Raw genomic sequence first — 24,382 nt, forward strand, 5'->3', positions numbered from 1 at the left:
GCTGCTGAGTCACGTATTAAAAAAAGTTTGGATGAAAAGAATATTTACTTGATTCACTCTAGTTCTGTGTATAGGAAGATTTGCACTGCAAAAACTATAGCCAACTTAGTAACCCAGATTTTTTTCCTATTTTTTTTCAAATGTACTAAAGGCTGCTTGCCCCTTCCTAGTTCTGAAAGCGTGCATTTTAACAATGAATTTGAACTAAAGAAAAATGTATTCCTCTCTCCCCTCAGGGACTAAAACAGTTGTAATTCCAAGAGTGAGCAACATGGGGCAACCATTTTGTGAAAAGCAGCTGGGGGGAGGCACCTTTTCCTTGCCAAATGGAGTTCAGGTTCTTTATGTGTACTGCCTGGAGGTTGGGAGGCAAAAAAAAACCCCAAAAAACAAAAAAAAAAAACACTGTCCCTCCAAAATAAGTAGGTCTTCTATTACAGGCCAATTTGAAGATTAACTATCTTCCAGCTAGCAACATCGCTACATTTGTTTTTCTCACCACTGAATGTTCAAAAAAGGTTAACATTCCAAAGAAAGACCACAAGCCAGGATTGCAAAACACCAAATCTATATTTACATCCACATATAATAACATACCTTGACTAAACTGAAATACATTATAAATTAAACGGATAATTTCTACTGCTTGACATCTTATGGTTTAACAATTAAAATAAATCAAACAAACTGGAATGAAATAAATACATAAACAAAAATCCAACAAATTGTACCTCTATATATGCACTGTTATCTCAAAAAAAGTTACAAAACCAGTAGTATCCCAATAACTAATACTGATGGGCAAAAGCGTTCATTGACATAGAGGGCTGTGAAATCAAGAAATGGGAAAAATAATGACGTGGGTATTTGGAAATGTGTTTGAAAGGACAAGTCTGAAAAAAACTGAAAAACTAAATTGCAGCAGAAAGGGAGAGATGATTGTTTTCAAATAGATTTGGTAATTTTTTGTCCATTTTAAATTTTAAACCCTGTCACATATCTCTTTAAAATGTAAGATAGCTGTGGCATGCATTCTGTAAAATCTTATAGGGAAAAAAATCAGTTTATCCATCTTCCAAATGTATTTCATCTTCAAAAATAGATTATAAAAGTGCAAAACTATGAAAACAAAATCTAGATATGTACATATGGCTCAGCTTATGAACAGGAAAAAAAGTAAATAGTGTACAATTTCCTGATACACAGCACTTCATTAAAATGCCAGTTAACAGATCTCAATTAGGTCCCCCTTTAATACAGAGTTAAGACACATCAAGAATGTCTTCTGTTGCATAATGAAAATAGGATTATTTCTAGGTTTTGCTACTTTAGAACACTTAACATTTGCTATATGGAGGTGGTGAGGGATGGGCCAAGAAAATAAACAGTGCAAAATATTTTTAAACAGTTTATTAATAAAATATACTGTACAAAGGGTACCATAGCCATGTGCTGAAGTTTAAAAAAAAAAAATCAACTGTAAGCTGCAGGTAGAGGCAACTGAGAACCAAGGTTAAAATGTCCCATAAACTGGTGGTTGTCCTCTTTTTAAACCCAAGCTGCATGTTCCTGGAGAAAAATATTTGCTGTTCCTAAACAAAGTGGAGAAGGTAGGTGGGCAACTGAAAACAATTCTCACCCCCTATCCCCCAGCACTTGATTCCCAAAATCAATCAATATACTGGCAATTAACTAAGTACCAGACATGCCGAATAGGAATATCTATACCAATCATTCATTTTTAATTTAAAAATTGCAAGCTATCTCCATTCCTCCCAAAGTTCCTACTGTTTTGCAGACTCTCTTTTTCTTGCTAGCTTGGGCTAAATGTCCAAAGACATAAAACTTTTCAACAAATGTGATTAAATCTGATAGAAAATTTGGGGTAATCTGAAAATATTTTGGTGCAATACTATCCAATACCGGAGCGCTCATGAACAAACGGCTCCTGGTAGAGACACTTTCTTAAAAACCCAGCCAGATCATGCCCTGTTAATTAAAAAATTAAGAAAGTGATGTGTTTGGTCCCTAGGTCATTATCAAATCACGAAATAGCTGGTAATAAGAAATTCACCTCTCGGTTGCCATGCGGAAATACTTAAAGTACAGAGGACTGAGTTCAAAACAGTTGATTTTAGTATTTGCAGCACAAACTGGTAGAGTCAATACCACCGTGTTCACATCAATTCTTATAAAGAAAAACAATATCAGATTTCATAGGATTTGATATCATACATATCATTGGGAATTTAAAATAAAATTATATCATTTAACTGAAAAGGCATAATATCAGAAACACTCAAAATGTTGAGTTTAGAGGGGTCGGACTGGGTGGGGGGGGGGGGCGGAAAGGGGGGAAACCACAGTATTTTAACAAGCAAGTTTCCAACTTAGATATTTACAAAGTTTACCTGAGGTGCAAGCATTATATACTTTTTTTTTTCCAAACAATTTTTTTCCAGCAGCGCTCAAGTATGCAAAAACTATCTAATATTTGGTCAATTAATTCTAAAAAAAATATTATTCAAGGTCAAAATAGAGATATACATTCTTAGCATTTTCAGACTACAATTTTTATTGCTATTTGGTACAAATTTTCTTTAACACAACCAAAGTTATAAAACTGTAGTGTTCTTTATATGTACAGTACAATCACAGCTTATTTCAGTAGCTTTCACCATTCATTTTCTCAAGGGATGATCTGAAGGTAACTCCACAGGGAATGCACACTATATATCCTTAAACCTAGAAAAAAGGTAAAGATAAAACAGAGTTTTATGACAGGCTGGATCAAAAAGAATCAGTAAAGTCCTACACCTCACTGCTTCCCAAAAAGCACAAACACCAAAAGCACATTACAAATTGATATAGGTCAAGGGTTAGCCTAGAAAAATTCAAAGGGAGGAATATCCACTAAACTCATTCTCATTTAGCAGAAGGCAAAATATTAAAGTAGTTCATAGTACATGAAATTTCCAAGAATAACAAAGTGCTAGTAGATGGGGGTTATATCCTCAGGTATTAAGTTTCAGAATCCCAAGAATGACTTAAAAACAAGCATAATGCTGATTGAACCAAGATAATATTACCATTCTAAAGGCAGATATGGATGGGGAAAAATAAAATGGGATGGGTCAATGAACTGAAATGAAAATTATTGCATCTACTCCAACTGTAGGAAGGAAATACTGGGGAACTGTGCAATATATCTTTGATAAGATGTATAACATGCATCTAAAAACACAAGTAGAATAGAATGCATAGTGTCAAGAAACACAAAGGGTAAGACCTTTGACCTCCACCCTATTTCTGCTTATAGTTTCACTAGTCCTAACATGCCTAAAGAACTACCATTGTCCATTGTCTACCATTGTCCACTGTCCTCAGGGGGAAAAAAAAATCCTTAAAAAAAATTATTTGAGATTGGGATATAAGTTGTAAAACAAATAATTCAGATACAGGTTAATCAATAATTAAATAATTAATAATATTAATATTATTGAATAATTCAGATACAGGTTAGATACAGTTCCCCAGTATTTCCTTCCTACAGTTGGAATAGATGCAGTAGTTTTCATTTCAGTTTATCGGCCCATCCCATTTTATTTTTCCCCATCCACATCTGCCTTCTAGACTGTGAGCCCACTGTTGGGTAGGGACTGTCTCTATACATTGCCAACTTGTACTTCCCAAGCGCTTAGTACAGTGCTCTGCACACAGTAAACGCTCAATAAATACGATTGAATGAATGAATGAATGAAAAGGTTAATCCTCAAAAAAATATTTTGGAACTGTATTACATGTTGAGGATAATTCCACTAGGTCGAATATTTATTCATTCTGCCTACTGGTATTTTTTATGGTGATCTTAACGCAATATGTAGAGAAATGCAGACAGATGCTTACCTATTCTCCAGATGCACGTAAATCAAATTTTCTTGTCATTTGGCCGATAATGTCCATTACCAATAAGACTGTCATAGTTTCTTTTTTGTAGCACATTGTTAGATAAGTGTTGATAAGACACAGGCCTTTTTCCTGATTTGAGAGAAGAGTTTAGATAAGTAATTTAAAATTTTTTACCATACAACCTAGTCTGTCAAAGTTTGAGAGTTTGCTTGGAATCAAAACAAGTCCATCACAAGGGTTTTTTTAATGTTGCTCTGAAACATAAATTTTTTAGACTCCAGTATTGAATAACAACTCACACCAAAAGAATATATAGGTAAGGTTTGTTCAAACATTTGTTCACCATAAAAATCTGCACATCAATACTGTTCAAAAAAAGTCTGAGGACATGTGCGGAAGAACATCTATACACAGAGGGACTATTTGAAAGCAAAACAAGTAGTTGGCTTGGGCACATAAAAAACTGCAAAAAAAAAAAATCCAAAGACATTACACTAATTACATAGTAGAATACAATTACACAATAACCCTAAGGAGCTCAGTACAAAGTCTTTCAAATCTAACATAATTATAGCTATTAATCCAAAAAAAGAAAGAAAAGGAGAAAGAAATCCTAATTCTACGATTTAGGAAGGTAGATAGGAAATTGGAAGCCTATCATAACCATAAAGTTATAGAACATGGAGAGGGGGTGCAATTTTCACCAGAATTTGGCGGTGATGGTCTTTTGAAGGCAGATTTCCCTGACTTTACCAGTACGCTATTTTAGTCCTTACCTACTATGGCAAGAAATAGAAAAAACAGTCAACATTCACTGATTTATGTTGATGGAAATTTACAGGCAACCCCAAAAGAAACTAATTTAGCCAGTAGTCTCAGTCTCCACCAGTACCAAACTAGGTGCTATTAATGTGAAACAACGTTGACTGATTTCATGAAGAGAGGCATGAAATGTGGGTAGAGACTAACACAAAGATGACGATATAATTCTTTACAAAGCTACTGAGGATCACTTTTTAAAAGTCAAACACTTAAGTCAACATATACTCCAGTAATTACAGGATGCCAGTCAGATGACAAGTACGGCTAGGAAAATCTCTTATAACCTATTTTTAAAACAGTAGAAGAGGGAAGATGCTAAAAAGCAAAGATGCTAATACTTTAACAACGCTTTAAAATCACCTGAGAAGGACAGACAATTTGACATTCTTACTGGATCAACTGGGATCTGGTTATACTAGAAAGTGTTCCACTGAAAATATTCTTAGGCTTGAATATAGCACAAACCGAATGGTTAAAAGAATGTTTTTGTAGTCAGGAAAACAGAAACTGGCACATTTTACAAGCAATAGCAGAAGGCATCATGGTTTAATCAAATCTGCCAACTGGAACGTGTCCCCCTGATACTGATGGCATGCCTCAAATCATATTCAATTTTTTTGAAGCACCAAAAAAAGGGGCAAATATTTGGATACATGTTACAGAAAAATACAGTAAGATCATATTTCATGCTTTATTTGCAAGCGCTTAACAGGTTTCAAGTTATTCTAAAGTTCCTAAGTACAGTCAGTTCTCCTATAACACGGCCACTGCTTTCTTAAAGAACTGCATGTTACTGTAGCACCTATGCCTTATTCAATGCTGCATGCAGGCTTTGCCGCTTTTTCAGGCACTACATCGTGAGACTATTCAGATAGGCATGCACTGTGCCAGAAGAACTTTCCCTAATTCCTCAACAGGAATCTATCCAAGATGCAAAATGGAGACCTGCTTTATGGAAGGATGGACTAAATTTTAACTTGCTCCATTTGAATGTCTCCCAGTGGCTTTATGACTGCTTTACAAAAAATTAAAAAGGGAGTAGAGGAAGGGAAGAAGAGGAGAATTGGTGACTAGAGAAAAGACCCCTCAGGAAGTTTCCACTAATTTCTAAAGCTATGGAAGCATGAGTTATTTTGTTTTCTAATAACTGTTCAGGGCACACCAGGTAACAGAAGGAATCAGAAGCAAACTTGACTCTGAAGGACAGGATACTCCACTGGGGCATTAGGAGAGCAATCCACCCTTTGGGGATTACGTTACGGGGAATTTGTACTCGCAGAGGCATTTTTGTGGTAAGTACACCTTTGTAAGCCCCAAATGCACTAGTTTTAAGATGTTTACCATTAGATAATAATAATAATGGCATTTATTAAGCGATTACTATGTGCAAAGCACTGTTCCATGCTCTGATCTTAGTAAGGGTCAACAATACATTTTAAGAAAAAGAGACTACTATTTCAGACGTTAAAACATAATACCTTCTATCGTTGAGCTTGATACTTGACTTCCACTTGGTCCACAAGAACTGTAGAGTGATCCAGAACTGTATGGCTCATAGGACTTCAAAATAGTCAGTACATTCTGAGAATCAACTTCATTTGAATTCAGGAGTCCTTGTTTAGTTGGCAGAACAGACATGGCAGGTGTGCATGGACATTCCTGAGGTAACAGATTTGCAATTCTACTTGCAACACGATATCTATTTATGTCATACCCTCTTCTGTAATTCGCCATTGTAGAGTCGAGGTCAAGAGTTAATAGATTAGGCTTAACTCTTTTGGAGGATGGTTCTCCAAATTCTGAACTGACATTACCTACAGTCCTATTACAAAAGTACTCTCTTCCTTGATTGTTAGGCCAAAAACTTTCACTTTTCAGGGGATACTCAATGGAGCCGTTGATATTACTGTGGGCTCCTCCAAGTTGTAAGGCTGATATGTTCAGAGACTTCGATTTAGCTTCAGCTCTTTTTACTCTATCTGGTACCGGAGAAACACTTGGTTTAGAATGAATTTCAGGTGGCTGCTGTCGACAGGTGCCCACTTGAGCTCCAATATTTTGCTGTGACCTGTGAGACTTCAGGTTATTTGGGGCTAAAGTGCTGGAGTCCATTCCTGAAGAAAGTGGGACTTTGCTCTGCAGAGGTGGGCAGTGCTTAACTTTTTCTAGCTGCAGAGATTTTGGTTGTGTGGGTAGGGATGCCTTGGGTTTAACGGGATTCATAGCCAAGGGAGGAACATCTTTTCCAAGTAAAGCTGGGGGGCATCCAGTACGCCTGGTTTCAGCAGAAGTCTTATTTCTGCAACAATTTTTATGAATGTCAGGGTTATATTTATGCATCAGTCTCTGGTGCATCATGAGGACTTCTGGGTAAACTGTTCTATAAGTACAAAACGGGCAGGTGCTAGTTGCTAATAAACCTCTAGCAACAGAAACTGCCACAAATTCTTGAGTGGTCCCAGTAGACAAGTTTAAAGGCTTTTCTTGAAAGTCCATATTGGGTTTGCGTTTACAGTTTAGTGCAATCTCTTTCACCTCTTCTACATCCATGTCAATCTCGCAGGCGATGTCTCCTCTTGAGTTAAGACTAACACCTATCTCGGCATTTTTTGCTTGAGATTCTGCTACGATTTTCTTCTTTAATTTTTCCTGATGCGGAGCCGCTGAATTTGCATTGTTTTTAGCAGAGCTCTCAACCACTGCATTTTTGCTGGAATCCTGAGAACCCTTCAAGGACGACAGGATGTCACTGCCCAGACGATTTTGAAAGGCAGAAGGCATCTCTTTTTGTTGCTTTGCAGGAGGGCAGCCTTTAGCATCTTTGGTACCATCAAAAAGCCTTTTCAAATTTTTGGTTTGAGCACCATTAATCGTCACTAGGGCATCTTCAGTCTCCCGACATAGTAATGAGTTTTTACCTTCATTCTTTACTTCAGCTGTGATATCCACCTGCTTGTCTTTGTGATGTCTCTCTAAATGATATCTCAAAGATGTTTTCTGGGCTGCTGCATAATCACAAAATTCACATTTGTATGGTTTTTCACCTGAAATAAATGTTTGAAAGATTAAGTTCGTACACTTCGACAACATAAACCTAGCAGGGCGAGAACACTTTGAGAGATCAAGTAACAAAAGTGTTAATTCCAAAAAATAACTGTCCTTCCAGTGAGACATTTTAAAATGAAGGCTCTAACTTACGATGCTTTATCAAGATCTGGGGAGTTAACTAGGCCAGAAGGAAGTTTCCAAGCAACGTTTTTCCTGAAACAAAGTTCGGAGGGAGGAAACTTGGGTATATAGGGAGTTTTCTTTAATAAATATGAATTACTAGCTGATAAAGACAGTAAATTTCAGATAAGCCTTCTCAGTTTTACCATTCATAGGTTTTGACTTCCAACACTACCTTCCTTAATGGCAGAACGGTGGTTCATCAGATGTTGGGGGAAGGAAGGGAAAGAGGGAACATGCACAGGAGTCACAGGGAAATGGAGAAACAATGTTTAAAACCCACGATGTATAGGGTAAAATGAGGGGAAAGTTGGGGAAGGGGGTGGGCGGGGAGAGGTGGGGAGGGTCAATGTTCAATTTACTTCCAATAGAGACAGGTATTCTACCGTGGAACCTTTCTGACTCAATAAATGAGTAAATAGAACTATATACTACTATACTATATATATATAAAATACTACTATACTATATATATAGTACTCATGTAGCTATATTACTCACCTAGAATATATTACTCATCTATAAATAAAATTCTGGGAAATTTTCATAAAGATAGGGTTATCTGAATTGGGTTCAGGAACCAATCCCCCATTCAGAACAACTGTTCCTATGAGAAAAGTCATTGATTCATAATAACTGGTTCCTGAAAAGTGCATTTTAAGTCAAAACGTAAGTCTTTAGAACTGCCTGTAAACAGATAATCTGTCAAGTCCCTGATATGAAAGTGTAGAGAAGTTAGAGATATTAAAGATGGAGGTTCAATAATCATGACTGAAACCATAGAGGGGACTTATATAATTAGTTCAGTGCCAAGTACTGACAGTCAAAATAGTAAAAACATTACATGCTAATAGTTTCAAAATGTTTTAAAAGTCTCAAAGGTGCAAAGGATTAATATAGTACGTGTTTGTTTCAAAATGCCCCAACATCTAGTCTTGGGATGATATCCAAACTGAGTAAGAGTTTCCTTCATTTTTAGGTAAGACTGAACATTTTTAAAAGAAAACCAGACATTTATTTACCTGTATGAGTTCTGAGATGAATATTGAGGTAATAATTTGAACGGAAATATTTTCCGCAATAGCTGCACTCTCTGGAGGATGCAAGACTCTTAATTTTTCCTCGTTCCACGGATTCTTCATTTTTATCTTAAATAAAATAATCATATTAAGAAAATAAATTTAGGTAAATATAATTTAGTGACTTAAATCATTAATAAAAATTACTCATGCCATGCAAACTTTGTCTAGTTCCACTAACTGCTTTAGGGCCTTAGAGACGTTTTGCTGAGAAAGCACTGAATCAAAAAACTTTTGTGAACTAAGTTTCACATTGTTACCAGTAATATAGTCTTTAACCAGCCTACTAATTTGTCCCCAAACTACACTGACATTTTATTTCCCAAACAATAACGACATTCTTTGCAATATACAAGTTATAGTCACAATGTATAAGCAATATAAACACATGGTCCCTTTCCTCTTGGGACTAAGCAAAAGCCATATCATTAACAGATTCAAATAGCTTTACTCCTTAGTAGCAGTATTTGAAATAAAAAGAGAATTCTGGAAAACTGATTGATGGAGAAGGCACTAGCTAAAAGGAGAACAGCTTCTTTGGAATAATTTGGAAATCCACGTCAATTTTCATCGTTTCTTATTTTAAAATCAGCTAACTAGTTACCACTAGAGGGTAGTAACAATTACAGCTTAGTGTTTAGAATAAGTACGAAGAATACTTTGCACAAAACATCTATGACAAAACAAATTTTTGAAAATACCCTAACCACATTGGACAATTCAGATTTTTAAACTGTAACTAAAAATAGAAAGGTTAGCGTATGAATGTGTTTAGCTAGGTCAGTGGTATTACTGCAATTGAGTCTAAGAAATAATAGTCATTAGGGAATTTCTGTGTCCTATTTCTATGCATACTGCATTCTGTAGAGTCCATACACAGTGCATCTTTTAAAATGTCACGATCCTCCTTTATTCAAATAAATTCTCTCTCCAATACTGGGTGGAGTACAATTGAAGCATTTTAGGTCTTTAATTTTGACTCAGAAAATCATTACTTGCATTATTTAGCAGGTTAAATATGTGCACCAACAACATTAAGAGGCAGTCAGTAAACCTAGTTATAGCTCCCAGATTCATCACTGACTCATCACAAGACAAGTTAAACATCCTACTCTCTTGAGTCTCACTTCCCCCTTGGGCAAGTTTCTCCATTTGAAAGCTAGAGATAAGGTATGAGGTGTCCTATATTAACACTCAGGATTGAGCAGTATTCTAAGTCTGTAGCCCTTCTCAAAGGATTTTCTTGAAAATTAAGCAGCATGGATAATAGGTAAGAAAATGGCAACTGCCTGTTAGAAAACTACAAACTGTTGCAATTTCCCATTCCTAGGACTTTGTCAGGATACTGTATCCTGTACATTGTGTAACTTCCTAGGGTTATGTAAGTGACCTTCATTTATAAAATAAGCACTGAAAATTACTTGAATTTGGCATAAAAAACATGATGACTAGATGACTATTTTAATACCATTACTACCGTACCAAGGATTTCTGTGCTCTCTCATGAGTTCTTCCAAAGGACTCAAAGTTCTTTAACATCCTCACTGGCCCAGATGAACTGGAGACACATTTACATCCCATTTTATAAACTGAGATGCTGAGGCACAGTGGGTTTATACAAGTCAGTAAAAGAGACAGAACTACTTCGGTATGTTATCCATTTAACTACATTTTATATAATGTTTTAAAGAATTTTAAAAGATTAAAGCAGCATGCCTAGTGGAAAAAGCTCATTCTTGGGAGGCAGAGGACCTAGGTTCTCAATCCCACATCTGCCATATGCCTGCTGAGTGACCCTGTAGAAGTCACTTCACTTTTATGCCTTAGTTTCCTCATCTGTAAAATGGGGAATCAATACCTGTTCTTCCTCCTACTTAGATTGGGAGCCCCATGTGGGATGGGGCTGGTGTTCAACATGGTTGTTATCCTGTACCTATCCCAGCACTTAGATCAGTTCTTGGAGCACACAATAAGCACTGAACTACAAGTATTAATTTTAAATTGTGGAATTTGTCAATATTAAGAAATCAACTATCTTGACAGTTTTCTAATACTAATGATGGCATTTATTACACACTTACTATGTGCAAAGCACTGTTCTAAGCGCTGGGGAGGTTACAAGGTGATCAGGTTGTCCCGCAGGGGGGCTCACAGTCTTAACCCCAATTTTCCAGATGAGGTAACTGAGGCCCAGAGAAGTTAGGTGACTTACCCAAAGTCACACAGCTGACAATTGGCAGAGCCAGGATTTGAACCCATGACCTCTGACTCTTTCCACTGAGCCACGCTGCTTAGCCCTTGGTATTTACCCCACCCTCAGCCCCAGAGCACTTACATACATATCCAGTTTATTTTAAGGTCTGTCTCCCCTGTAGACTGTAGGGTCCTTGTGGGCATGAAACACGTCCACTAACTCTCCCAAGTGCTTAATACAGTGCCCTGCACACAGTAAGCTCTCAATAAATACCATTATTATGGTATGTATTATGTCCTTACTAACAGTGCTTGGCACATAGTAAGTGCTTAACAAATACCATTATTATTATTATTATTATTATTATTATTATGTACCAAGCACTGAACATCATACTGGGGTAGATACAAGATAATCAGGTTGGACAGAGTCCCTGTCCCACATGGGGCCCCCAAACTACAACATAGGAATCACAAGGCCTAGCTGTTTCCCACCTGATTCTTAAAGGAATGATTGCTGACATTACGAATTTAATTATGCTATGCCTTTTTGACAATTATCAAACAACTTCCCCCCTACTACTGCACACTGGTATAATGCATAACTTTTATAACTGCACCTCAATTACCTCATCCGTAAAATGGAGATTAAGACTGTAAACCCCACATAGGACATGGACTGTGTCCAACCTGATTTAGCTTGTATCTACTCCAGCGCTTATTACAGTGCCTTGGCACAAAGCAAAGTGCTTAAATAGCATTAAAAAACAAAAAAGAGCAGTGCCAACACTTCATTTTCAGCACCCTGGGAAGAAAGAATGAGACAGGGCTGGGGAGGGTCACACACAGCCAGACACGGGACTGGGTGACACACAGAGAAAGCAACTGGGGCTTGGCAGGAAGCCCGCTGCTCATGTGGCTCTAGTTTCCAACTGGCCCCTTTCTTGCTAAGAATGAGTATCCTCCATTCTATGGCAAAGAAGAGCAATGCAGATATTTACTAGAAAACAATTTCAATTTGAAACATTTGACTTTAGCTCTAAGGGCCTTTCAACATTGCAGCGACTTGGTTCATAATGAAGCGGAATTTATTCATACTAAAATAACGTAAACTGCAGCCCTTTCTTGGCCCCACGTACCAATTACCAGGAAATTTAAAAATAAGCATGAAGACTACCGCATTTGGCTTAGATTTAGAATAATAATAATACTAATAATGATGATGGCATTTAAGCACTTACTATGTGCCAAGCACTGTTCAAAGCGCTAAATATAAGTAAATGATCTAACAAGCAAAACTTGAGATGGACTTATTACTGCTAATTACTAATTCATTGTTTTTAACCGTTCTAAGGCAATTATTCACTTTTACCATTCTCTTCAAAGAATTAAAAAAAATCTTGTGGTACAGGAGATGGAAGCATTAAGGATCATAACTCACCTAAATGAAGTGTTTCCGGAATCCCGTCTTCTGAGCCATCTTCAGAACCGCCTTCCACTCTGTCCATCGCTCCGTTTTCATCTAGAGCAGTACTCATGTCTGGAGAACACGTTCTCTGCTGCCTTCCTTCAATAGAAGTCGTGGGGGATTCAGCATCCGCTCTTCTATCTCTTTTATGCACTCTTGAATGTAGAACCAACTGATGGTACGTTCTGAAGGCTTTGCCACACTCTGAACAATGTGTTGGCTTCTCTTTGTTCTGGGAGAGTTTAGATTCCACATCCATGGAAGGCACTTCCCCACTGGTATGTTTGAGCTTCTCTTTGTCTTGGGAGAGGCTAGCAATTCCCGAACAATTGCTTTTATTTGTTTTGGACTTTCCGGTACTTTCAGTGTGGCTGGTTTTACTAGTATTCCAAATTTCTCCAAGCTCTTCTTTATCGGAACAAGAATCATCATTGTCCGTACTTCCTTCTTGCCCTGGTTCTTTAATTTCTCCACGGCCAACAGCAACTTTGCCTTTGGTAGCCAACTGCCAGGCTTGATATGTATTGAACGGGTCTAGTTCAGCAATCCATTTTGCAGATTTCCCCGATTTCCCAACATTTTCCGGACTCAAATTTGGCCTTAAGTTTAAAAATTGCAGGAATTCTTCCCTTGGAGATGAAAATCTTCCTTCGTTGGCACCAACAACTTGAGTCTCACCACCACTGGAAATGGATTCTTTGGTGTGCACTTTGCTGTGTTCAATTAGACTTTCTTTATTCGGAAATAAGAAACCACAAACCATGCAGATTTTGTAGGGAGATGTTATATTTTCAGCTGCATGCTCTTGAACAACTTCATTTATGGTTACTGGGCTCTCAGAGCCTTGCTGGAGTTTGTTCCTAGACCCAGGCTTACCGGTGTGTGTTCTCATATGATTTTTAAGGAACCACGGTTCTTTAAATCTTCTTCCACAAACGCTACACCAATAAGTAAATGAGTCCTTATGTTTTTTCATGTGGATCTCGACATCAAAAGCTCCACCAAATGTTTGCCCGCAAACTTCACAGCTGAATTCATTTTCCTTGCCATTATTTTCCTGCAAAGCAGACTCTGTTCGCACTTGACTTTTATCGAGAGGGCTAAGGTACTCTGCTTCAACCCGCAATACTGCTGGTTCGCAAAGAGTGGGTCTGTGTTGGGTTAAGACATGCTTACTAAGGTCTTCTGGATGTTTAAAAGTCTGATCACAAAACATGCAATCCAAAGGCATGCATTCTTCGGCTTCCATTAAAAACTTTTCTTGAATGTTTTTGTAAGAGATTGTATTGGTCCCTTTTATTGACATGGATGCATCACTGATTTCCATCCGTGTACCAACTGTACTGGCTATTCCATCTGGTCCATCCATGTAAGCTAAGAGAGGTTGTGTTGGCATGTTTTCTGCCGGTTTGTTGTGGTAATAAGAAGAAATGCCAATTTCTTTGGAAATTTCTGCAGTCACAATAAGGGCACTTGTAGGACTTCTTGTGTGAATTCCTCCGATACACTAGTCTTCGAGACCACAGCAAAAGTTTTCCATAACTGTCTAGAAGAGGTATGTTGTGGATCCGTAGTCCTATATATTCCAAAGCTATAGGACGATCACTGGTGAAAGTGGTTAGGCATTAAGATCCTCAATATTTTGTCTAGTACTTCAAATCCAATCAAATTAAGAAGTTCTATTTTCCCCAGCTAATTTACACTAAATTATTCAGTTGAGCAAGATGAAGCCAAAGGAATGCTGAGACAAGATCTTCAACTGGAAAAAAAAAAAAAAAGAAGTCCAAATCAGAAATATTAAGAAGTATAAAAAGCAAAGCTTCAAAAGGTGGAAGTGCAAAAACTATCATCATCAATCGTATTTATTGAGCACTTACTATGTGCAGAGCACTGTACTAAGCGCTTGATCTCATCTACGGTATTGGCAAATATTTCATTTAGGCTATCTATATTCTTCCCATTCATAAACAAGAATGATCTTATAATCTTAACTCTTCCCTTTGCATCCATTTCCTGTCATTTGCATACATTTTATTGAATCTAAAGATGTTTATTCAAATCAGAATTAAGCATTTAGAAGATGCTCGCTGACCGTTCCAAGTTAAAGTTTTAAGAAGGAAGGTTGCATAGATGCACTTTAAAAGACTCTTAAAAAGATAATTACTCATAGGATACTATCTCTTTTGAGAAAATAAAGAAAAACCCAGCATTCCGAGTTAAGAGCCTACAGTAATCCCCAAAGCATACTTCTCTTAAAATAAGATTTTTCAGCTAAAAACAAGACAAATAGATATTCTAGGAATTCAGAAGCAAAGTTTATTTCTGGATCATAGAATTTTGATCAATAGCATTAGAGTTGTTCAAACAGCTTTAGTTGAAAGATATAGGAGCTTATGTTTGAGGATTATTTAGTGCTAAACAAACTGAACCTTTGAGCCTTAGGTTAGAATTTAAAAACAAAAAGAATTTCTTAAATTATCTGATGGCACTATTCTACATCTTATCACCATTAAATCATTTAAAGTCTGACTTCCGGAGACTAACAAGGTTAATTTGTTCCACTGCAAAGAAATTTTTCATTAGCAAATTGCTATCAGACCAACTTTCTAGAGATTGTCTGCAGTCAGCAGTACCAAAGATATACCTTCATCCCAGTCTCCTCAATTGAATCAGATTAATTGATGATGACTAGTACTTAAATAGATTCCAAAAATCTAATATGATTTATAGACTTTCCTTTGTTTTTCCCTTATCCCTAACCTTGAATAAGCTATTTTCTGCCTAAATTCTGGATAGCTCATCGACAAATTCTCATCTCTTGGAAACTACAAAGGAGACCAGGAGTTTTGGTAGTAAGACACATTTAACTAAAAACATTATAGGGCTCAGAAAAACAAATCCATTAAGACCTGAAGGTTTTTACCCCAAGCCATTAAGTTGTGCTCTGCGTTATTTATTTATTATTGTATTTGTTAAATACTTACTCTGTGTCAAGTACTGTACTAAGTCCTGGGAGAAATATATAATAATCAGATCAGCCACTAATCCTAAGCCATATGGGGCCACAATCTAAGAGGTATTTCATCCCCATTTTACAGAAGAGGAACCTGAGGCACAGTGAAGTTAAGTGACTTGCCCAGTGTCAAACAGGCAGAGCTGCGGTTAGAACCCAGATCCTCTAACTCCCAGGCCTGTGCTCATTCCACCTTAGCCATGTTTTCCTAACTACAAAGACTGTGCTGTACTATGCAATCCTTTAAAAGCACAATCCTTGATTACTATAATGATATCTTTCTGAAGAGTGATCTATAGGCCTGAACTCCTGAATTTTAGGATGCAGCATTTTTAAGCCTCTGAAATACGAGAAGTTTAAGTGATGGATCTGGACATTTGAAAAACTAAGATCAAGCTTTGCAAACTCGATAGGTAAAAATACTTATCAATGATTTGCTTAGTTGTATTGCAGAGTTTGGTTGTTAGGAAAAGTTGAGACACAAAAAATATTTTTCCAGGACTTAAATTAGGTCTTGAGAATAAATTTGAAACTCTGGGGAGCATATTACCTCTTTCAAATCACATGGATACCTTGCCAACTACAGCAAATCCCATCTCACCCCTTCCCAGAAAACAAATCAAAAAATCAAAACAAAAAACTACCTTACAACCCCATCTAAAAATATAGAGGTTACACTACCCTAAAATATGGGTCAAAGCCAAACAAAATTGAAAACTAGTGTTGAAATATACATGAACACACTCCATGTGTCATAGCATGTATGACATGCTTTGGCTAAAATGGCAGGGAATTGGGGAATTTTTGCCCGTCCACGTACGCCTGTTTGGATATGGCACAATGCAGTATTGGGAAAACTGTTTGTGTACATGTGTATAGCATCTGACAACTTTTCCTAATGCAGGATTTTGCAAGAATAAAACCCCTCTGTTGAAGCAGAGAACTGGATGTTTCATGTTGCTTTATGATTCTGGGCCTCCAGGAGCATCCATCCCACTGCACATGGTAAGAATTCAATGTATACCTCTTAAGATGCAAAACAAAGAATGGACAAAGGTCTCTACAGCTCCTAAAAGCAAATAAAAATTTCACTGATAGGGTGCTGCTTCTTTTCATTAAAATGCAGATCAAAAACGTTGAATTTTTCTTCTTCCCTCATGGGTTTTTACTGAATGTGTCATTTGCCATTTGGGGAATACACTAAAAGAAGCTTTTTTAAATGCTAATTTCCCAGAAAAATAGGTGGCAATCAGTATTTGAGATTATGAAATAGTGGTGCTTGAATGGATGACCTTTCTAAATTGTTAAAGAAAAAAAAAATCAGCCTGCATTCCATATTGAACACCAAATGCTTTATGTATTTTGGAAAAGTGTGTGGCCTAATGGATAGAGTGTGGGCCTGGGAGTTAGGAGGATCTGGGTTCTAATCCTGGGTCTGCCATTTGTCTGTTGCTGTGTGACCTTGGGCAAGTCACTTAACTTCTCTGTGCCTCAATTACTTCATCTGAAAAACGGGGATTAATACTGTGAGCCCCACTGGGATATGGACCGAGTCCAACCTGATTAGCTTGTATCTACCCCAATGCTTAATACAGTGCCTGGCACCCAGTAAGCACGTAAGTACTATAAAAAAGTATATTGTGATTAGAAACAACTACATAATCGCTTTATGCTGGAGAAAAAAGAAACAAGTTACTATCACTGCTGTGCCAAATCAATAAAGATTGAAGAATGTCTTACAGCAAGGACTCTCGAGGGTATAAGTGTTCTCAAAAAAGCCGCTCAGGAACACATAGACACATTACTATAACACCTCTCACATCCTACTCCCCAGAATTATTTTGGTACTTTTCATGGACATGCACACTGATTTATGAAACTTCCACACATGGTACTGATCATTAAGTATGCCTTTTCTGAGGCTAAAGGAATAGCAGAGAAAGTAAGGAAATACTGTAATCTTACACCCTATACTCCACTAATTTGCAGGAAGGGAGCCAACCTGCATTCTAGACAATTGTGTTAACTCAACTAAAACAGAAAAAAAAAATCCAAGTTACAAAAATTAAAAAATTTAAAAAATCCATGAAGGACAAATATCCTTCCAAAGTATTTTCATAATGGATGCTTAAAAATCAAGTAAATGGAGGCACTTAACCTGCAGCCTTGTTCTAAAAAGGCATCTCTAAAGTATGACACTAAGCAATGTAACACATCTTGTCCTGTATTAGAGACAATTTAAATAATCCCAATGTAAACAAAGTTAGAGATCATTTTGGTACTTACATAACCTTTAAATCCAGTAGCAGGCTGTACTGCTGCAACTAACCAAAAAATGAATGGTAAAATGTTTTGCAGCACTTAGGCCAGTGTTTGTTTTTACAAAAGAAATTGGTACATGACTAAAGTTACAAATAATAAATCCCACCTGTACCTGTAGATCTTGAAATCAACCAATGCAAAACATTACACAATGCTTGATGAAAAGCACAATAATTTGGGCAGGTCTAAGTACAGCAAATTAGGCTTGATTGCCACACCGCTGGCACCTGCTGTGTTTTTGTAACACTGTTAAACAGATGTACAGAAAAGACCAAGCCTGAAAGTGGATGCAGGTAACTTTCAAGAACCAACACACAGCAGCAACTTTAGACATTTTATAACTTATGAAATACCATACCCAGACAAAACAACTTCCTGTTCATGCTATGAAGCAAACTATTTTATATATTTATTAAAATATATATTTTTTATATTGTATTATATTGAGCACGACTTCATAATTAAAAAAAAAAGCTTCAAATCAAATCTACCTAAACAAATGTTATCGTGGAAGTGCCTCATCTTCATTATCACAGCTACAACTATTGAGGTCAGTATCATACTACTAAATGGAAGAAATAATTTTTTATTATGGTACTCTCATTCATTCATTCATATTGATTGAGTGTTTACTGTGTGCCAAGCACTGTACTAAGTGATAATAAAAGTAATAAGTACTTGTTAAGTGCTTACTAGGTGCCAGACATTGTACTAAAATACAGTGATAACCAGGTAGACACAAGATAATCAGGTTGAACTTGGGACTCACAGTCTAAACTGGAAGGAGGGAAGTGATTCTATATCATATAATTGGATAGAAAAGAAGGAATGTCACAAAACTTATCATTCGGGTCCTATTTTTAGTCCTGCTATACAACAGATTATTTTTAATCTATAGTATAGATTACACTATAGATTTATTTTTCTGATGAAGATTGATAAATCTTTTAGACAGTGGTGTAAAACATGCAAAACAAATGTTTAATTAATCTGTTATAAGAACTCAGAAATCAATAAGTATATTTTCTATTCAATGCACCTAGGTTTACTCATATATTTTCCACTTACTCAGAAATACCCATCTCAGGATCACTGAAAATTGACTATTTAAGTTCATGAGACACTTAATCTTTAGTGTATCTTATGTAATATTAAAATTTTGAAGATTTTTTTTCAATAGTCTTATGCCAATGTTAACAAACATATTACTTCAAGTTAATAACCTGTAGTTGTTTGCTCTTTTTGGTGCTTTCTTGTTGTTCAACCAATGACTCAATGTCCATTTGTGAAAATATTTTTAACATACAATTTTATAGAAAAACATTTCCTCGTGGTTAAATTATATTCTTCAGAGATAAAGCTGTGCATTCATACAGTGCTTTATTTAAAAATGTATTTCCATTAAATGATTTCCCCTTCTCAAATTTTCTGTAACTACCTCAGTTTGGGTTGAATCACAATTTCCCAAATAATCTCAAAGGCTAAACGTAAATTATTTATTTATATAAAAACCAAACAACCCACATGAAAAGTAGCATAATGAAACTAGGTGATATTTTACAGCATAAATGAAATCCTAGGGACTCTCAATATATCAGTTCATCATTTCCGAAGTCAAAACTCAAAAATTACCCTTTAAAGAGAAAAAAATGATACAGCTCACCCACAAGTGTACACTTACGACAAAGGGACTTGTCACTAGATCTGTTTTTATTGAGCTTATAATGAAGGATGCTTCATTACCTTGCAGGCGACTGAGCATATCAAAATTAATGCTATCTACCCATATAACTAGTTTTAACTCTTCCCAAGAAAACAACATACAAATTGTTATGCAATTTGGACACTGCATGTGGCAGGACAGACAGTGACGTTTACATATGCTAAAGATTTTTTTTTCAGTTTGACTAGAGAAGAAACAATCTTCAGTGACAATCAGTCAACTTGTAACTAAATCATTAGTCACTATTTCAAGGAAATCACAAGGTCACAACCCAACAGCCAAATGGGCAATCTAACTTTCCCTATGTAACTCAAACTTGAAGCTTGAAGGTTAAATGAAAAAGAGAAAGGTTCCAGTAATTCCAATAAAAGTTTCAGTCAGTAATACTGGCTACAATGTTTATTTGGAACTCATAAATGATAGGTATCATTTTAAATAACATTTTCAGGATATAATGAAATATTTTTCAATCTTTTATACCTAGAAAGTTTACTGGATGTATTGGTAAAAAAAAAAAAACATCAGGTAAATTTAATGTTTTATAGCTTAACTAAATAAAACTGGCATATATTTTAGTTTCAATCGAACTAAAGTTTCTCAACAAGGGTTATGAAGTGTAAATTGAATTCTTAAGCTCTCTTCTTTACACTTTATACTACACAGGAAGAATCTTGAGAAGGGGGGATAAAAACCACACAGCCCTTATATTTGAAGGGGATAAATGTTTCCTGTCAGTAAGCTTCTTTACTCCAATTAACCTGCTCACTTGAAATTATTTTCAAAAGATGTAGGGCAGGTCCACAACACTTCAGTAAAAATGCAGTGTTAAAACAATCAATTGGATTTTAAGTTGGTGCTAGCCACAATCACCAAAAAATATAAAATGAAAAGCAGCCACTATTTAAAAAAAAAACAAAAAACCACATGCAAATGGTTGTCCAGTTCTACATAGGCAGGTTTGCAAGCTTAGATTATTTCCCCAAATGCCTGTTATTCCCCCTAAAACATTCTAACAAGTTCTTACATGATTTTACAATGAGTCATTATTGATGATTGGAGTGCTTTTTTAAAGTATCATTTACTCGTTTCCCCAAAGAAAACTCAGGTTAAATGCTTTCTTGTCCCTTGCTAAGGATGAGAAAGGAAAATAAATGGCTCCCTTTTATTCGGTTACTATCATAGCTCATGTTCTGTAGTATGGGTCAGAAGATCATGATTGCCTTTATACAGTAAGTTTTCAATATAAACCCAAGGAGAATTTTCTCTATAAAGTTAATCAAGAATGTATACTGTTTTGAAATAATTCAGATGAGATGCTGTTTGGGCTACCCACCACCACTGTGACTAGTAATTTACCTTTAAAAATACTTTCACAAATGGACATTAAGAGTCATTGGCTGAACAACAAGAAAGCACCCAAAAAAAGCATAAAAATGTATTTAAATGTATTATATCTGCAATTCCTCTGACAGCGAAAAAACAAACAAAACAAAAAACAACAAATTTTTAAGGCCCAGCAACTCCAGCTGGGAAAAGTTAAATGTTCCAAAATGTGAAGAAATACTTAGGCAGTTTTAATTTACCTATTCCCACATGTTAGAGTTAAGCAACTAGCAATGGTTAATGGATATAAAGTTCAGATTTAAGCATCAATGTAAGTCTTCACACACTTCTACTGTACTTTTCCAAACTCCTTAGAATAGTGCTCTGGTGCATACAGCGTACACTTAAATATGATTGATCCCATTACATGCAGTCTTTGTACATCTTTTAAAAAAAAATAAAAAACCCAAACTCTACAAATTCTACAAAGCGTTCCAATGTGCAGAGAGCCAAAAGTTGCTTAAAAGGAGATTTCCTTTATTCAGTTCCAGGACATTTCTAAACTACCTTCAGTACTGTAGAGGAAGTTAACCTGCTTGTGATAGATGTGTTGCTTATGAAACTGAAGAATAACCCTTATCCTCCCACTTCCTTAAATCAGATTTTGATCCTCCATAGCTAGAAATTGCTGTTAAAATTTTAAGTGAATATGATGCTAAACGAAGAAAATATACAACTGTTCCAACTTCTTAGTCCATTCAACAGGCCACATCTTTGTCTGAAGTCTTATACCGTACACATAATAAAATCATGCCCCACAGTTATAGACAATCTGTTTTTTATGAAAGTTAATGAATCCTCCAACCCTTAATAAAACCAAGATAAATTCCAAATTCAACAGTGGCTTAAAAACAGGTGAGACTATGGCATGGTCTTCTGTTGATGAGGAACCCCGTGTCCACACACTGCATGGTCTATCGTTGCCTATGTGGGCTGCAAGGGAACCAGGAGAGGGAACGGGATTCAGTACTGTCTTCCCATTTGGAGTATGACCCTTTTGTAGGAGAGGGATTGTGTCTAATCTGATTATCATGTACTTATCCCAGGGTTTAGTACCCTGGGACATTATTATCATTATTACAGTGCTTAGCACATAGTAAGTGCTTAACAAATACCATGGTTATTATTTTTATTATTAGGGGTGGCTCAGTGCAAGAACAGGTCATGACTGTTGTCCTACTGGCAGCAGGGTATATCTCCCCCCCCCCCCCATCCCCCCCAATTCCACTCCCATGGAAACTGGCATTCCCATACTGGTTTCCAGTTGGTGCCCAAGCAGCCTTAATCATGGGCGCAATGCTCACTCTAAATCGCAAGAGGATATTAATGTGACCTAAATTTCTGGTAAACTGAACAAAAGAATGGGTATCTCACACACACGCGCGGATGTCAGTTTACCAGTTGTGGCATTTTCCAAACATGAAGGACTATTCATATGCATTTTTAATTCAAGAATTTCCCCCACAGGTTTTCAAAGGTTAGAAGTATCAAATCTATGATAACGACTTTCTACTCATTACAAAAGAAATCTTTGTGTTTGAGATGAAAAGGGCTTGTGTAAATTAACTACCATTGGCAGATACTTGATATATTTATACCAGAAGCACTAATATCTCTTGAAGAATCAAGAGCTACTTAATTTGACTGGGAATTTTTCAAGCCTCAGTCATACATCTCTTCTATCCATATCTTCAAGTTGCGGGGTAGGGAAGTTTACTTTAAAATTACAGAACTATTTTGGACCATTTTGCACTTCCCAGATTTATTATTTTTCTCTTAAATATTTTGTTTTCTCGCCTGCATTCAATTGTCACATTTTCCTGTCCTTCTTTATAACCCTAAACAAATACTGCCGGCTAGCCTGGTTATTCCAAAGGGAAGTTATCTGCTCTATCAGCCTTTCAATTCAGGGATGAAATCCTATATACTAATAAGGATTGGCCTTAAATGGGGTACTGGAAATGGATGTTATCCTCCAAGTCATAGCAAGTCATTAAAAAACAAAATATGAGTGTTGAACCTAGTATTCCATTAGATGGACACTGGAGGTGGTTTGTGACCATTTGAACAACTAGGAAGTTTAAGTTCCAAAATGTGGCTAAGAAGAAATACAAGACTAGAAGCTTTACTAGCATCTGCTTGAAAAGCCAGATGATATCTAGCTTCTTTTTGCTACAATTACTTCATGAACATTTAAAGTGTCATGAATCCTTAAGCAGTTTTAATATTAAGCAAACCATGTTTGTGACAACTGGGAAAAAAATATATAATTTTATAAAGTGGAAAAACTGCATTTTATGGGACCCCTGATGTTCTAATCAAATGTCTCAGAATTAATAGGACTCCTGGATTGGGTAATGGCAGCCCTGCTGTGGCAGTATGCCACTTTATGCTTTCTTTTTTGAAAGAATGTTTAGGATTTATCTGAAAGGTGAGATCATTAAGTGATTTGGGCACTTTCGGGCTAATACAATCTTTGGTTATTTATCTCAGTGGTAAATTTTGAGTTAAATAATCATGTCAAATTCTTCTTTAAAAAAGCAACTGCATTGTGAATTATCTAGTGTTACTGCTACTACCTAGAATTTATGTTTACATAAATACAGATTGTGAATTGCATGAGGTGACAGCAAGACTAATAAACCAATAAACTTGACATTAAAAATATGAGCATGGGGACTCTTGAAGCTACTTACAGTAACTTCCCCTTCTTAATATCTGGAAAATGTCTCTCTACAAAGCACTCTTTAAAAATGCTATTTCCTTTTTTAGCACTTCAGCTGGGTGCTTTTCTCTTCAGGGTGATAGGAAGTGAGAGGAGAAAATATAACCTAATTCTGTATCAAATCAGCCTTTAGCTCAGAGGATACAGAATAATACTAGTAAAAGACCACATCAAGGGTCAACATGTTCAGTACGGTCAGAAAGTATTTAAAATGATAGCTTCAAATTCCATGAAATCCTGTTAAGGAACATTGTGTTTACTTCTGCAGAACGTATCTTCTTCATTTTTTTTTCTATTTCCTCTTCCCACATGCAAATAAGCAAGTTCAAAAAAGTCTATCTTCTATCCAAACACATTAAAAATTTGAACAAGATCAATGCTAGGCGTAATTTTAAAGTACAGAATTAACGCTATATAAACAATGAACGTGTTTTGCATCCACCGACCACTGAACTTCTAAACAAGAAGTCACTGCCTTTTGGAAGTGTCGATAGCTCAATGTAAGAGATAAATTACT

At 36.3% G+C, this 24,382-nt stretch overlaps 1 protein-coding gene across 3 annotated transcripts in view; it reads right to left on the reverse strand.

Moving 5' to 3' along the window:
• Nucleotides 1-551: 551 nt before the first annotated feature.
• Nucleotides 552-24,382, reverse strand: part of ZNF217 (zinc finger protein 217) — a 39,764-nt gene continuing 15,933 nt past the window's right edge. For all 3 annotated transcript variants that reach the window (XM_038750100.1, XM_038750101.1, XM_038750099.1), the window contains 5 exons: nucleotides 12,673-14,458; nucleotides 8,982-9,107; nucleotides 6,210-7,775; nucleotides 3,907-4,038; nucleotides 552-2,745 (listed from right to left, as the gene is read on the reverse strand). In XM_038750100.1, coding sequence (XP_038606028.1) covers nucleotides 3,929-4,038; nucleotides 6,210-7,775; nucleotides 8,982-9,107; nucleotides 12,673-14,095 — 3,225 coding nt within the window. In that variant the 5' untranslated portion in view covers nucleotides 14,096-14,458 and the 3' untranslated portion in view covers nucleotides 552-2,745; nucleotides 3,907-3,928. The remainder of the gene's footprint in view (nucleotides 2,746-3,906; nucleotides 4,039-6,209; nucleotides 7,776-8,981; nucleotides 9,108-12,672; nucleotides 14,459-24,382) is intronic.

The sequence above is a fragment of the Tachyglossus aculeatus genome, chromosome 8 (genome assembly GCF_015852505.1).
Source record: "Tachyglossus aculeatus isolate mTacAcu1 chromosome 8, mTacAcu1.pri, whole genome shotgun sequence".
NCBI classification, from domain to species: Eukaryota; Metazoa; Chordata; class Mammalia; order Monotremata; family Tachyglossidae; genus Tachyglossus; species Tachyglossus aculeatus.